The sequence below is a fragment of the Amblyomma maculatum genome, chromosome 1 (genome assembly GCF_055883805.1).
Source record: "Amblyomma maculatum isolate TAMU_Amacu chromosome 1, ASM5588380v1, whole genome shotgun sequence".
Taxonomy (NCBI): domain Eukaryota; kingdom Metazoa; phylum Arthropoda; class Arachnida; order Ixodida; family Ixodidae; genus Amblyomma; species Amblyomma maculatum.
Genome location: NC_139344.1, coordinates 78,648,535 through 78,663,773, shown reverse-complemented (window position 1 = coordinate 78,663,773; position 15,239 = coordinate 78,648,535). Strand labels below are relative to the sequence as shown.

The 15,239-nt window shown below is 45.4% G+C and overlaps 1 protein-coding gene across 1 annotated transcript in view; it reads left to right on the top strand.

The window, feature by feature from the left end:
- The first annotated feature begins 4,882 nt into the window (after window positions 1–4,882).
- LOC146202866 (aromatic-L-amino-acid decarboxylase-like) overlaps window positions 4,883–15,239 on the top strand; it is a 93,350-nt gene continuing 82,993 nt past the window's right edge. Inside the window, exons 1-3 of the mRNA XM_084588397.1 lie at window positions 4,883–5,083; window positions 9,068–9,181; window positions 13,955–14,077. Of these exons, the coding sequence (XP_084444523.1) occupies window positions 4,883–5,083; window positions 9,068–9,181; window positions 13,955–14,077 (438 nt within the window). The remainder of the gene's footprint in view (window positions 5,084–9,067; window positions 9,182–13,954; window positions 14,078–15,239) is intronic.

The window sequence follows — 15,239 nt, the reverse complement described above, 5'->3', positions numbered from 1 at the left end:
GTTGAAATAATAAATGAAAACATCAAATCAGAATAATCTACACTGATTCGCTGAGCGTACTCACAGAGCCAGAGTCAAGAAATGTAGCTCAACCCGTAGTAGGAAGCATCGTACACAACACAGAAAGTGTTCCAACATGAATACAAGTAATGATATCCTGTTGAGTCCCGAGTCTTAATCGTCGGTACAAATGGTAACGAAAGAGAAAACGCGTGTGCTGCACAATATCGGAATGTTGAAATCAGGAAAGTGAACCTACCCCATAAAGGCTTCGTGAAGTCAATACACAGTAAATTGAAAGACAAAAGGCGAAATGCCTGAGACAAAGAAATAAATAACAAACTTCACTTCATAAACCCAACTTAGAAAAATGGAAGTCTTGCAAGTACCGTTCCTGAGCGCTTTGTTGAATTAACCTGATACCGACTTTGCTTTGGGCACACACACACACACCTTATATGCACAAATCCTTAGTGAAAAAATGCAACAAACCTCTCTGTGAAAAATCTAGAGACGAGTTCACAATAACTAATATTCTACATCCATGTACAAAAACTAAAAAAAAAAAAACAAGTAAAAAGTATGTCACTCCATTTTACAATGACTCAAGCTGCTCTTAAAGAAAATGTATTTGTTGAAATGCCGCATGCGTTTAGGTTTTGAAGGATGCAGATGTCTTGAATAAAGTATATAACAAATAAATGTAGTCCATAAATACCACCAACGATTTTTTTAATCCCGTGTTTGGCCCATAATGACCTCATTTGCTTATTATGCACGGTTGTACCAAACACACCGACCGAAAATTCGACATTGGCGTTATCCGCGTTGTGAGCGAGAAGTCACGAGAATGGCTTACCAAGATACTTTGTTGGGCGAGTTGGTACTTATTCATTATTAATATAAACAGCGCGAACACGAAAACAAAGGACAAGATAAAAGAAAGCCACAGTACAAGCGCTGACTCACAACTATGCCTTAGCCCTTTACTCCAAGGCCCAGAAAAAACAAATATGAAGAAAACGAAACAGTCACGTGAAACAACCCCTGGGTTCACCTGCTGCACAAAAAATCATTTAAAAAAGACACCTCTTTGCTTGAAAGAGCAAGAGAAGTCTTGCTGACACACTTATTGTCCGTTGAAATAAAATATGATTCCACTATCTCTCTCGTCATCTTCTCTTTGTGGCGATACAAAATCCTAACCTTGTCAAACTTAGGAGTGCGCTTCTTCTTCTCCTTCTTCATTATTTCACGTGAATGGCAATGTGATACCAGAAACGTTACCAGAATACCAGATACCAGAATGTGGTACCAGAAACCGCCCCGCTCAAGATGAAGAGGATCTGCCCGGCTATTCAAAGGGACGGAGAAGCGAAGAAGCAAGAATGTGGGGTGAAATATAGAAACCCATATGTTGGATGCAAGACAGGTGTTGTGTACAGGCTTCCACTCTCTTGTGGAGCCAGTTATATAGGACAAACAGGACGATGTATTAATAAGAGACTACAGGAACACCGGAACAACTTGGGAAGTGGAAAGGACAAAACGTTTCTGGTATCACATTGCCATTCATGTGAAATAATGAAGAAGGAGAAGAAGAAGTGCACTCCTAAGTTTGACAAGGTTAGGATTTTGTATCGTCACAAAGAGAAGATGACGAGAGAGATAGTGGAATCATATTTTATTTCAACGGACAATAAGTGTGTCAGCAAGACTTCTCTTGCTCTTTCAAGCAAAGAGGTGTCTCTTTTAAATGATTTTTTGTGCAGCAGGTGAACCCAGGGGTTGTTTCACGTGACTGTTTCGTTTTCTTCATGTTTGTTTTTTCTGGGCCTTGGAGTAAGGGGCTAAGGCATAGTTGTGAGTCAGCGCTTGTACTGTGGCTTTCTTTTATCTTGTCCTTTGTCTTCGTGTTCGCGCTGTTTATATTAATCACGAGAATGGGTCTGACATGTAGTCTATAGTTGGCTGGGCAAGCCGGTTACTGATTGGTCGGCGAGTTGCGTGACGTCACGAGATCACGTGACCTTACCGACGCAGCTCCTTTGAGGTGACAGTCAGATACGCTGTCCCTAGTCCACGCAGACACTCTCGTAAGACTTTGGTTACAGCGGGACTTTTTATCCAGTAATGTGTTAGCTTACGACTGTATACGTAATGAGTACGTGTGAGATAATAGAGACACAAATTAAATGACTAGTGATTAAGCGGCAGCAAAGTGCATGTACGCCAACGAGCATAGGGCAGCCGCATAGAGAGCCACTAACGGTTCTAGCTTTTGTCCCCTCATTATTCTTAATAAGCAAAATCACCTCACCCAACGTCCTGCCACCTGGAATACAGATTTAGGCGTGAAATACTTGCGTGCGCTTATGAGATATATGAGAGCGTTTGAAGCTTGAACTAACGTACCCAGGAAGAGACATAAACTTGATATTTGTTGAGCTCTTGGTTACTGCTAACACCGCCAGAAAAGATAAGACGCATGGCTATCCAGCTGCGAGTTCCAAGTTTCAGCGCGCAGCTGCCTGCAATTATTCAAGACAGGCACCTTTGCACCAGAAGCTCAGTTCTCGTTTCAAGTTCATATCTTTTTGTTTTATGTAAAGTACGTCAGGCGCTTGCTTCGACCAAAGTCTTCGCTCCAGGACTACTTCTCAAGTTATTTTTCTTAGTAATAAGAAACGGGTGACAATGTCGCAGCGTAAACTGTTACTCACATAAATTCACTGCATACTCAGCGGAGCACGTGAGTGGCAGGCGCCTTCATCGCTGGCAATAGGGAACCCAAGCTCAAGTTTCGCCGCGCGATGGCAGCGCCGCATTCCTGGCATGGTGGCGAAATGTGAAACGATGGGACGTCGCCGGAGCAGACGCTCCGCTAGCTTCCTGTGCATGTGCGGCGATCGAGTTGCGCCTGGCGGTTATTTGGCGGTACAAAAACGTTTCCGTGGATGCGAAACGGAGGTACTAAGTAGCATTGTGTCATGGGTAGCCACAATAGTAGGCGAAGCGCCAAAAGACGAGGTTCACGTGTGGAACTTTGCAGATTTCATTGGAAGCGTTTCCACAAGACCTGTTTTCCAACCGCATGACAGCATTCTGAGAAGTCTCGCGTTCTTTGTGGAAACGAAAAGGGCTAATTTTCCCCTTCTCCATAAACTCAAAAATGTTCGACAGCTGACAAAGACGTCTTAGAGACGCATCAAAAGAGTACAATGGTACAAGAGTACAATGGAGTACAACCATGTATACGAAGTGAAGGGGGTGGAGGATTATCCTGCTCTTCGCTCCGCGCGTGTCTTGCTTTGCCAAATTTCTGTACTCTCTTCCTGCTTTGCGAGTGCTCTGAAAACAACCAAATCAACAGATATCCAGCGTGCGACGTCCGCGATCGACAATGATGTGTGAATGTGCCCTATGACCAAGAAAATATCTAGGAAGGAGGCCTCTTTTTTTTTTTTTGTGTGTGTGTGTGGGGGGGGGGGGGAACATGCTTGGCTGAGCCGCTTTTACAGATTTCCGCAAATTTGCCAATAAATGAACCAACATTATTATTATTCATAACAAAAATATGTTGGAAGTGCAATACAAAAGCGATCCTAATTATGGCTCGATTGACACTACTTGCACGGAGCACCCTATTCGCGTCACAGGTTTCGTAAATGCAAACCAAATATAAATGAAGCACAACCATTTAGTAAGAACCGAAATAAAGCAGGATTGTAGTACAAGCTTGGATTTCACCTTCCTTCCGAGCCAGCGAGCCGGTTATGTCGCGTGCAGCGCGCGGAGCACGCATGTGCTTTTGAGACTGCTAGCGTTCGTGCCTTTGAAGAAACATATCCTTCGGACTATAGCTTATTCTACTGCAAGATTTGCTTTAGTAACGTCGTAAGAATAAAAACAAAACCGTATATAGATATCATGCTACAGGCCAAAACGATGATCAACAAGCGAGCAGCTTTATTTCAAAGTACTGATAATACTTCCGCAGTTCTTAAACATATTATAATGTAGCGTGTGCAACAGCAGCCGCTAGGCAGCTGCTCATCGAGAGTCTCGTGCGCGGACTCGAAGAAGTGGCCCCGTGGCGTTCGATGAGAAGAAGCTGAAGTCGGCTGCTGTCACTCGGTGCTCGACCTGCTCTCCTGTGCCTGCTATATCAACCCCCTATTAAAACCAACCTTCTGGTTACGGGCCTAAACGGCTACGTGACAATATACGACAATATAGTTACACAGCTGACTTACCTCGAGATAAACTTCCTACGTTTTCGCTAACGTGGGAAACGCATTCACAATCAATATTTACTCATCGCCGTCTGTCGTCTGCTCTACAGTGCAGACGTTAATAAAATTTTTCTCGCCTATAATTACGTTTCCTCCATGGAAATACGCGGGAGGTTGTACAATCATCAAGACGGAATGCAGGCGGCATGTCGCGATGCGTCTGCGGGGGCGCGTCAGGGCGCGTGCTTGTTCGAGAGAAAGCGCGCGGCGCACGTCGCGAAGGCAGCGAACCGAGCCGGCGGCGTCCCAGTGTGTGTTTTTCTGCCACAGATGGCGCTGCCCATCAGGAGCCGCAGCGCCGCCCAACGATGCTTTGGGAGCCTATAACGAGTGGTGTGTTGTCTTGCCTCTTTCTTAACAAGAGGGAAACTGCGTCACTGAAAACACTCCGCAGACGCTGCGCAGTTGTGTATCGTACACGTCAACAGTATACTGTCTCCCGCACATAACATCAGGCATAAACTATCCGCCGAAATGCCCTCTTTGCATGATCTCCTGATGTCATTTCTCACCGCTCCCACGCCTCTCATCTGGCTCCCCGCACGACTCCCCGAACGCCCATTCACCACTTGACCTGCTGGTGCAGTATGGACGACGAAAAATTCCTCGAGGCGGGCCACCAGCTTCTGGAGTTCGCGCTGTCATACTGGAACGGGCTGAGGAACCGGCCCGTTTTACCCGACGTGGCGCCCGGCTACCTGGCCGCCCTGGTGCCCCCTGAAGCGCCACAGGAGCCCGACAAGTGGGAGGACATCTTCAAAGACATCGAGAGGGTCATCCTTCCAGGCGTAAGCAGTTGCTCGCATGGCTGCAACTCCTTACAGTGCGCTCCTCACAATTGTTATGACCACAGGCGCAGGTAAATCGAGTGACCACGTTGTCGTCGCGGTGTTTAACAAACGGGAAAAGGTGTCAAAATGTAGCTCGCACGAAAGTGTGTCTGCGCGCATACGATGCATGAGCACTGATCCAGGGCGTGTACTCAGGGACCGTGTCCTCAATCCCGGTCCTTGAGAACATGAGTAGTTCGGTTGCTCATAGTTGCATGCAAAGGCGCCCGCAGAATTTTTCGGAGGACAAGTAAAAAAAAGACCCCTATTTCTTCGCTCCCTAGCGGCCTGTCCTGACATTACGAGTTTTATGCAGGTCGCGAATTTTCTACAGCGACGTTTTTAGCTTCTAAGCAATAAGGTGTTTTTTTCGTCTCTTCCCTGTTCCAATAAACAAATAAGTTGAGGGAAAGACATGCTTGTGTGGAAGCGTAAAATGACATTAATAAACAAAGGAAGGTATCATTGTAACTGAAAATTCCAAGTGTGAAGAAGTTTCGTGCGACCCCATGAAGCTTCCAGCTTACACTGCAGGCTTGATAGGCCACCGCACTCTTCTTACCGAAACGGTGGCCTTGTGGTAGAGCATCCGCCTCGCATTCGGGAGGTACCGGGTTCGATCCCTGGTGCCGCCGGTTACCCACCGGTTTTTAAATGGGTACAAGCTTTCCCCCGGCCTGGTGCTCGGCTCTTCTGGGGTGAAATGCTTGGGAAAAGGGGTCACGGCCCAAATAGTTGCGCCGATGTGGCAGTGATTCGTTCCGCCATCGGACAACAATAAGTCCGCCTTGCGCGGCAACAGCCCATTATGTGGCCCTTTTTTTTTTTCGTTTTGTTTTTTTTTTAGGACTGCTGCAGCTGAGGCTCTAAGGGAGCACTTCAGGTGAGGGTCAAAGGAAGTACCTTTGCAAGACAAACAGAACCACCTTTGCAGGCTGCGAGGTTCGAAACTGGGTTTGGGCCCACTGCGGAGGAGGGGCGCGCAGCGGGGTTTACGGAGCTTCTCCCAAACGCACACCCCTGTAAAAGCCGAGCACCAGGCCGGGGGACGCTTGTACCCATTTTTACCGGTGGGTGTCCGGCGGTGGGTTTCGAACTGACCACCTCCCGCAGCCGAGACGGGCGCTCTAACCACTAGGCCACGGCTCAGTATGTTTGCACGTACAGCGTACGTGCAAACATACTGAGAGGTTTAGTTATTAAAAAGCAAAAGGTATCACGTGCAGTGTGTCATACATATTGCTACGTAACAATATTCCACGTAACAATATTTATGTTAAAGCGAATAAAACTAGAGATAGGAAGAAATATGAACAGACCTTACGGTAACATCTAACTTACAAATATGTCACGACGAATAGAGCTTTAACACGCACTTAGCAGGCCATTATAACAGCTACAGTAGAGAAAAGACTCATGAAAATACGAGCCAAACCTCATTCTGACCCTCGTGGACTCCTCAGCCAGCAATGTCGGCTAAGGTTGCGCTCCACTAGACTCTTCAGAGCAGTCGTATACTTTCCCTTATCCTGCATTTCTCCATTCGCGCCCGTCACATCACTGAGGAGTGAACAGAAAAGGGCGCATAACGATACAGGCCATCGCAAATCTCAAAGTCTTCTACATTCTTCGTCGACGTAGCGCTATAGCTTAATTCCCACAGTAGTGCAGGAACCACGCAATGCGGTAACTCGCAGCGAGTACGATTCGCCTCCGGAGATCTTGTAATCCTTAGGCGATTTCACTTGTTTCGTGTTGCAATATAGTTAGACGCAATTCATATTGGACTCATTCACTCGACGATTTCTTTATTGTGCACTTGCTAACAGCTTTTATAATCGAAAATATAGAAACACTTCCGTTTGGAGCTCTAATATAGTTTCTGGTATGCAGACAGGAGTACACCCGACGGTAACTAATTTAGGCAAAATAAAAAACTTCCGAGGTTTCGAGTGTTTAGTTCCTGTTCTTAATTTGGCTCCTTTCTTATAATACGACTGCAATTGTTAACGGGATATCAAAGATGATATTCCGAAGTATGCACCTTGTACTCACGATAGCATGGTAAGACGTTCTGATTAGCTGCAGTCATTTAGTTAATGGCACCTAGTCAGCAGTTACGACGTGCCAATGCTGACAAAGGCTTTCAGTACACATCGCCATCGTCAGCCGGACTACACCCACTACAAGGTGAAGGCCTCTCCCATACTCCTTCAATTAACCCGGATCCGCCCCTGCTACGCTTTCCCTTCCTTGGAATCCGATATGTTGCCCTTAGCGACCACCGGTTATCCTCTCTTTGCACTCATGTCCTGCCCATACTCATTTCTTCTTGATTTCCACTAGAATAATATTAACTCGAGTCATTTCTCTGATCCACTCTGCCCACTTCCTATCCCTTAACGTCTCTTAACCGTATCAACAAGATACTGTAAATCAGATAAGGTTTGAAAAAAAAAAAATTCCCGTATTTTAACCCTGCACTGCACAACGTATCACGAATGCACAAATCTCCAAAGTTTGCTTGCGCTGAAAAAAAAAAACAAAAAGAGTACAAAATACTCACAGTACTACGTAATGAACACTTCCAAGCAAATATGTATGTAGGGCTAGTTGTTACAGCATACCGAATTTTGAAACCGCGAGTAAAGACGAAGGACGACAGAAGTGGACGGGACAAGCGCTACTCACAACCATAGCTTTATTTATGCACCCTTGTAATGGATAGCTCACCTACGCAGTCGCAGTAAGAATCGACTTGCAAAGGTAATCACCAAAGGCAGAAAAAAGAAACATAAAAAATTTCCAACACAAATTTTCTTGATTGTATGTTGACGAAGAGAATGATGCCACATGTCGTACACCACGGGCGTACGACCCCTGAGCAGCTAGGAACATGTACACTTGGGAGCTTCTCCTAGAAGCCTCCACTGCGACGAAGCCCAGTAAAGCGGCAACGTGCTTCTTGCTACAAAGGTGTCGTCCGTCGGGTACCATTCAGCCGTGGATTGTCAAGACTGGCCGATGTGTTAGCCGGTGTATTAATAACATCCTCAAGTAACACGATCGGTCTTTTGGAACAAGCTGCGGAGCGAATCGGCCACTCCTTTGTAGGAACTGGAGCGGAGGCATCCCTGAACGGCGCTTGTAGGACGCGACAAAAAACAGATTGAAAGAGAAATACCGGAAATATCGCTTATTCAAAAAGAGTGTCTGTTTACGGACAAGTAAGTTTTGGTGACCCTGGCATGCATTCTGGAGTCATGTCAAGCGGTGTACACACCTGGCATCCATCATTCACGTGATTTTATGTTGCTCATTTTGTTTTTTCTTCTTCCGTTCTGTCTTTGCCATGTAAGCTGTGCAAACTGGTGCTCACCGCAACTGCGCAGGCTAATATAGTTTCGAGTAGCGCTTGTCTGGCAAAGTTATCTGGTTCTTGTCTTCACCTACGCTTTCGAAATTCAATGTGCAGTTTTAGTTAGTTTCAAAGGTTTAGAAATGACCAAATAGGGTAATGTTTATTGCTCAGTGGTAACTTTTTTTTCTAATAATACTGAAAGTACTTTATATTCGCAGAACTCACGGGCTAATAACGATAAAATTCTGAAACTTAAATTCTCTTTCCTCGTATTTTCATTGCCTGTACATTGCGAAGGTGATACGGAGAGTAATTGAGAAATTCTCCCGGTGGCGTGCAAAATAAGCCTAGAGGGCTTGCAAAACACTCCGCGAGTTTTCATGCGAGCGAGGGCCGAATTGAGCGCGATATCTGTCCTTATCAAGTGCGTTAGCATCTAGAAGCCCCTCCTAAACAGCTGTCGCTATAAGGCCGTTCTGTTCGCATTAACGCCAAACTGTTGCATAAGCTTTCTTCGCTATAGTGCCTAAGGCTGACATGTTGGATGTCTTATCTGTTTTTCTTCTCTTCTTAACTTGCAGATGACGCACTGGCACTCTCCGCATTTCCATGCGTATTTTCCGACTGGACAAAGCCCGCCATCGCTGCTTGCGGACATACTGAGTTCAACGTTTGCCATAGTTGGCTTCACTTGGGTAGGCAAACCTCTGCACGGCTCTGTTGGCGAGAAAAGAAAATAATGAATTCTTCATTTTTCATCTTCATAGCTGTGCACGCAATGAGATCGATCCCCTTTCTGTGCCTGCTTTCCTGTCGACACGTTTCCGCCTTTCGATTTATATATGACCGCTCCTCAAGTCGCAGCTAAACAAACTGCTGCAAATAACCCATGCACAGCGCATCCGGCTAGTCGTGCTACTTATTTTTGTTCCTAGAAAGATTTTGGCACTCTGCGGCGAAGCAGGAGCTGGGTAAACGTTCACATAAAGACATAAATAATTAAAATGGGTATTTTGCTTTGTTCTTGCATACATTGTTCTTTCGTATAAAGCTAATAATTGTCCCACCTTGAAATGTTTCATTCGGTTATTATTCGAGGAAAAGCACAAGCCTTACATTTCTAAAGAAAAAAAAAAAAACCGTCGTTCATGTTACATATCTATTGGCGTTTATTCGGCTCGGACTGTCACTGCAGCCCTTATATATAATTTAGGTTGGTAAATCACACATTCATTTTTGATGTTACTCCTGACTTTTTTTCCGAAATTGATTTCTTACCTAAACTAAGTCCCAACGTAAGTATTAAAACCTTCCTTAGATAAACAATCTCGCAACGAATTATTATGCGCAGATTTTTGTCTTGTGATTTCAAAATTTCAGGTGGAGGCGGAGTGAAAAAAGGGTTTGAAAAGGAGGACCAACCTCCTCGATAGGTCGTTCATACTGTGCCTTTATTGCGCAGCGCGTAAGTGCCGATTTTTGGTAGACTTGTGTACTTGGCCTAGAAGCCGGGCGATCTATATTTCTGCCTCGAGCTGCATTTTTTAGCATACAGCAATTCTAGAATTTTTTTTTTTTTTATTCTTTTAATTGTTAGCCAGGGCTCTGTATTCAGAGTGTTCTATGCTTTCAAACACTGTCGGTTTCCAGTTTGTTCACTGTTGAGTACAATGTAAACACAATGTTGCGATTTCAGTTTCTTCTTATTCGAATAACGAAACTCATTACCAATACTCCCGCCACTTTACTTCCGCGTTAGGAAACCAACCTTAAAAGATTACTATATTACAAGATAAAACAGACAGGATAAAAACAATTTCAGGATGTTGGAGGTAGTTTTCAGGCTGTAGCAAGACTTGTGCTCACTATGCAAATTTCTAGCTAACAGAAGCAGTATAGTCACGTGTGGCGTGAAAATACGCATCGTAATAAAATTTTATTTTTCTGATATTGCAAAATATTTGGTGGAACATCGATTCTCAGTGACGCGACCTGAGGAAACTACGTTCCCGAAAAATTAAGGCGGCCACTAAGGCTACGCCTATCACGCTTTGATTAGATGCCGTTAATGGCTCCAGTCTGCGGATCCCCCTTTGCGTACATGCCTTTTGCTACTCAAAACGTTATCCACAAATGTACGCTTCTGCTGTCACATACATACTCATTAGTATATAAAGCCATAAGCGACCACATTATGTGCAAGTACACCCGACATGGGTACAATGTTCCACTCTGATCAAGCCCTACGACTCTACGAGCGGTCGCGTGTGCCTGACTAGCCTATAGGGTCCCGAGGGGTTTGATTCCTATCTCACCCTCTCGCCTCGTAACCGCTATCCGAATTGTCAGCTCCTACCAACTCGATGTCATATAGTATCATTACGTCACACAACCAGCCAACCAATCAGGATGTACCCGGCCGTGTCACCTGCAAACTAAAACTTGTCACCGGCGTGCTGATAATTTTTCCCTCGCATCGCCGACGACGGAGGCGCTACAACGCTGTATTTTCTGAAAAAAAAACGAACGCTGTAGCGTTTAAGTAAGAAGCTGTAGCAAGAGATCCCGTCTCATGACAACTTCAACATCAACGATCGAGATCAAGTTAGACAAGGCCCGTTTCACACCCTCCCTTTCCACAACGCAATGCCCTAAGAATTGCTCTACAGTAAAACTGTAGCAAGAATCGGATCAATCGAAGATTCGACGTCACAAATAACAAAATAATTTCTTATGCTGAGGACATTCGCTAACAAGAAACACGGAATAAAAGATCACGACACAATACACCTAGTACAGATTTTCTTCCTTTGTGGGGAGTGTGTATGTCACACCATACGCTGCACTCCAGCCCTCTGAGCACAGGAAGTTAGATGCACTAATCAGGAAAGTGTATAACCAAGCCCTCAATTTATATATGAGCCAATCCACTGACAGGCTGCTAGCTTTGGGACTCTACAACACCATGGTGGACATACATGGCAGTAATTGAATTACAGTAATGGAATTACTGTAATTTAATTACTTTTCTCGGTAATTTGTAATGCAATGAATTCCTTTTTCGGGTTGGTAATTTAGTAATGTAATGAATTACTTTTTAGCAGTAATTTCGCAGCAAAAGTAATTAATTCCTTTCGAAATTACTTTTACTAAAATGTGCCACTACTCTTTCAGTAGACAACGAAATAGAGTGCCGCGAAAGCAGGAACGGCGTGCGGCAAGCGAAGCCAGCGTAACGGATCGGCAAAGGGGGACCAGTGCGTCTGAGACCTCAACCATTTTCCAAGCAGCAGGATACAAGGAGTCAAGGGAATGCTGAAGGGAGAGATGGTGCAAGAAGGCTGGAGCTGAAAACTAGTTTTGAGCGCGGCGCAGCGTCACTCCCTGTTGCGTCGGCTAGGGCACAGTGGTGCCTGGTTACACTCGTCGCCACGGGGCGAGGAAGGATTGGGGTTGGGGGAGATAGGCAGAAGGGTCCATGAAGTGAGGCACCGTGGCTTGAACATTACTGCGCAGAGTACAAATGTACCGACATCGATTCTTGGGACTGCGGAAGCAATAAATAACCTAGCTTCGGGCCTTCCAAATGGCGGATACTGTTCCAGGCCAGCAAGACGCTGGGTCCGCCGCTCATTTCAAGACCGTTCGACCATGTTTTTTTTTTCTTTTGCGGTCGTCTTGTTTTTGTAATCGCCCGTACTATAGGAGAGAGGGAAGGAATAGCTCTCTGGGACGAAATTTCGCGGGAAGACGAAAGAATGGGTGTGCTTCGCGTCTGGAGAACAAGTTGTTGTTTTGTTTACTAGCTTTGCTTAGTTTTTGCATGCATGGATGAAAACTAGTAAGTAGTTTAAAAGTAATTTAATTACTCAGTAGAAGTAATTGTAATGTAATTTCATTACTTTTTGGGAGCAGTAATAAGTAATGTAATTTAATTACTTTTCTGCGATTTTCAGCAAAGTAATTAGTAATGTAATTTATTTCCCTTTCAAAAGTAATTTTGCCATGTATGATGGTGGAACTCACGAAAGCCCAGCTTACATCCCAAAGCAAACGCGCCTAGTCACTCCGACTGACCGATAGCTGTTACAACGCCTAATGCAGTCACCCCAACAAATAAGCCAGCCGAAGACATCCGTAAAAAAAAAAAAAAAAAAAAAAATCAGAGCCAACATAACAGCAGCTTTTCTCCTTCATAACATACACTCGCAGCATCATGCGGCATGAAGAACTGCCAGATCCCCATGTCTGGAGACGAAATATGGCCAGACCAGCACAGCTTTCTACCCAGACGCGACCAACTACCCTGAGCGAAAGCGATTACGACTGTGTTCATCAAATACACCCATACTCTAGATAACCTCGTGTCCTAAGACACTACCACGCTGGAAGCTTAAGAGGCTGCCATTGTGAGTGCCATCGTATACAAACCACGGCCACCACCTTTATCAAATTATAAAATTTATAAATCAACGTCCCAACTTTTCCAGCAATCTCTTACCGCTAGGCCGTCAGCTCCCTCTACTCTCTGCGGGAACCTTCAAAGTAGAGTAGAATTAGCCGGCGGGGCTCCACGATAGGGCTAACAGCGGGTCAGCCAATCGTTGCTCACTTTCAGATGCATTACATAACACTACAGACTTTCTTGGCCAACATGTGGGTCGCAAAACACTTGCGAAAGAGTAGGAAACAGTATTGTATCGAGGCAACAACAGACTATCGCTTTCCTTCAAGCCACAAGGATACGTGTAATCCTTCCAACACTATTCACACCAAACTTCACCCACTGTGTAAAGCCCTGTGCATTTTACCACATGGCATCCCCTTGTGAACGCAGTAAGAATGTCATAATTACTACCCGTCCTTCTAACGAACAGTGAGAGAAAGCTGTCAAATGGGTGAAGATAGCAAAAAAAAAAAAAATCCTAGCCCTAGACTGAGGACTCCATTCACGGCGCTCACTTTCAATATTTTCTTCGCATAAAAGCTGCTCTCATCCTCTTCCATAAGCAGTTGTATAGGGTTGAACTACAGGACGCGATCGCTTGTCTTTGAATCGGAGTACACACGCAAGCACAATTGTCTGAACGGTGGAGTAATCCTCTGCGGAGCAAGATAAGCGAAGTTTTGTAATAGGTATAAGAGCATGTTTATTCCAGGATGCCGAACTCTCACGAGGTTTCTTGCACAGTATCTTTCGTTTTGTCCCGCCTTGTCAGTGTCGGCCGCCACATAGTCAACTAAATGCGAAATACGTATCTAAATGCGCTGGTAAATTTCTAGCGTCGCTTGAGTCCACTATGCCGGCACCTAAACGATTATAGCAGTGTAGAGATATTATATTAACAAAAAAAAAAAAAAAGTGCCAAGAAGTATTCATTTGTGCAGAAATGGGGCAAGAAGCGCACTGTACACGTACAAATATTACGTATCATGCTCTCAGATCGAACGCATGTGCAATACTGCAGATTGCGAGTCCTGCGAACACCGAGCTCGAAATGGTAGTCATGGACTGGTTGGGAAAAGCCATCGGACTGCCGGAACACTTCCTGTTCTCCACGCCTGGCATCAACGGCGGCGGCGTCATACAAGTAATGCTTTTGCATGTCTTGCACATTCGCGCCACCTTGTGCGAGGTCTCGTTCGCGCAGCATGCTGGAGACTCGAGGATTCTCGATACGCCCCCCAGCAAAAGCGGCCGACGGCGCAAAGTAGCGAAGCACGTTTTTTTTGTCTTCGAGCCTGGTGCGCAGAACCAGTGTTTAAATATAGACTGTTTCAGTTGCACACGGTGCGTACAATGCCGAGAGGGTTAGTGTTCGGATGTAAATGCTTTCTCAGGTCTTAAAGGCGGTTCTGCGCCTATGCATGGTCTTCGATAAAAATTAATATGCGAGCGATAAAACAAACTTTCGTTCCGAGCAACAAGGTTGAGAAAGAAAAATCAGCAGCGCCATATATGTTGAGCTGATTTTGTAGAGTGCCGCAGATGTTCAATTTCTGTCGAAGTTTTGGTGTGGCTGTGTACGAAGTGACTTGTTTGATAGGCATATCGCAAGATGACTGCATGCAGCGGCTCCCTTCATGCACTGGGCATCTGGTTCAGGTGGGAAATCGCTCGTCAGCAACCAACCCAGTGCAGGCCATATGGTATCAAAGGAATATTGAGCGAATTGACACAAACTTTTATTTGTAGCCACATGACAGCGCTTGAGTGGATGTAGATAAGTAATTACTTCCTAGACTGGGAATTTACCTCGCCATGTTGATTAATCAGCGAACTGCTGATAGACCCGGCCTTATGCTAGCACCTGCTCGCTATACTGGGCCCGTATTTTTGACCTTTCATTTGGTTGTGACATCAGTCGAGGCAAAAGCAGCAGCAGCAGCAGCAGCAGCAGCAGCAGCAGCAGCAGGTGTGGCAGCAAACAACTATTTACACATACGGCCGATATGGACGTGGCGTGCGCCGCCGCATCTAATCCAGCGGTGTCACAGGGACCATGCTCGGCCAGTTAGTCGATCCCCCCCATTCACAACCCCCCTCCCCACACACACAAAGTTATAGCTTTTTTTTTTTTTGTTCTGTTGAGAGAGAGGCGATGTCGGTAAAACCCGTAAGGCATGTCAAGCTTGACGTCGTGGCTCCCCGTCGACACGGAAGCGTTTATTTCAGCGGTCTTGTCCTGCTGCAGACCTCGCACGACAATTGTTGAGGCGCTAGGCTTGATCAGGACCGCTCGTGCGCGTATG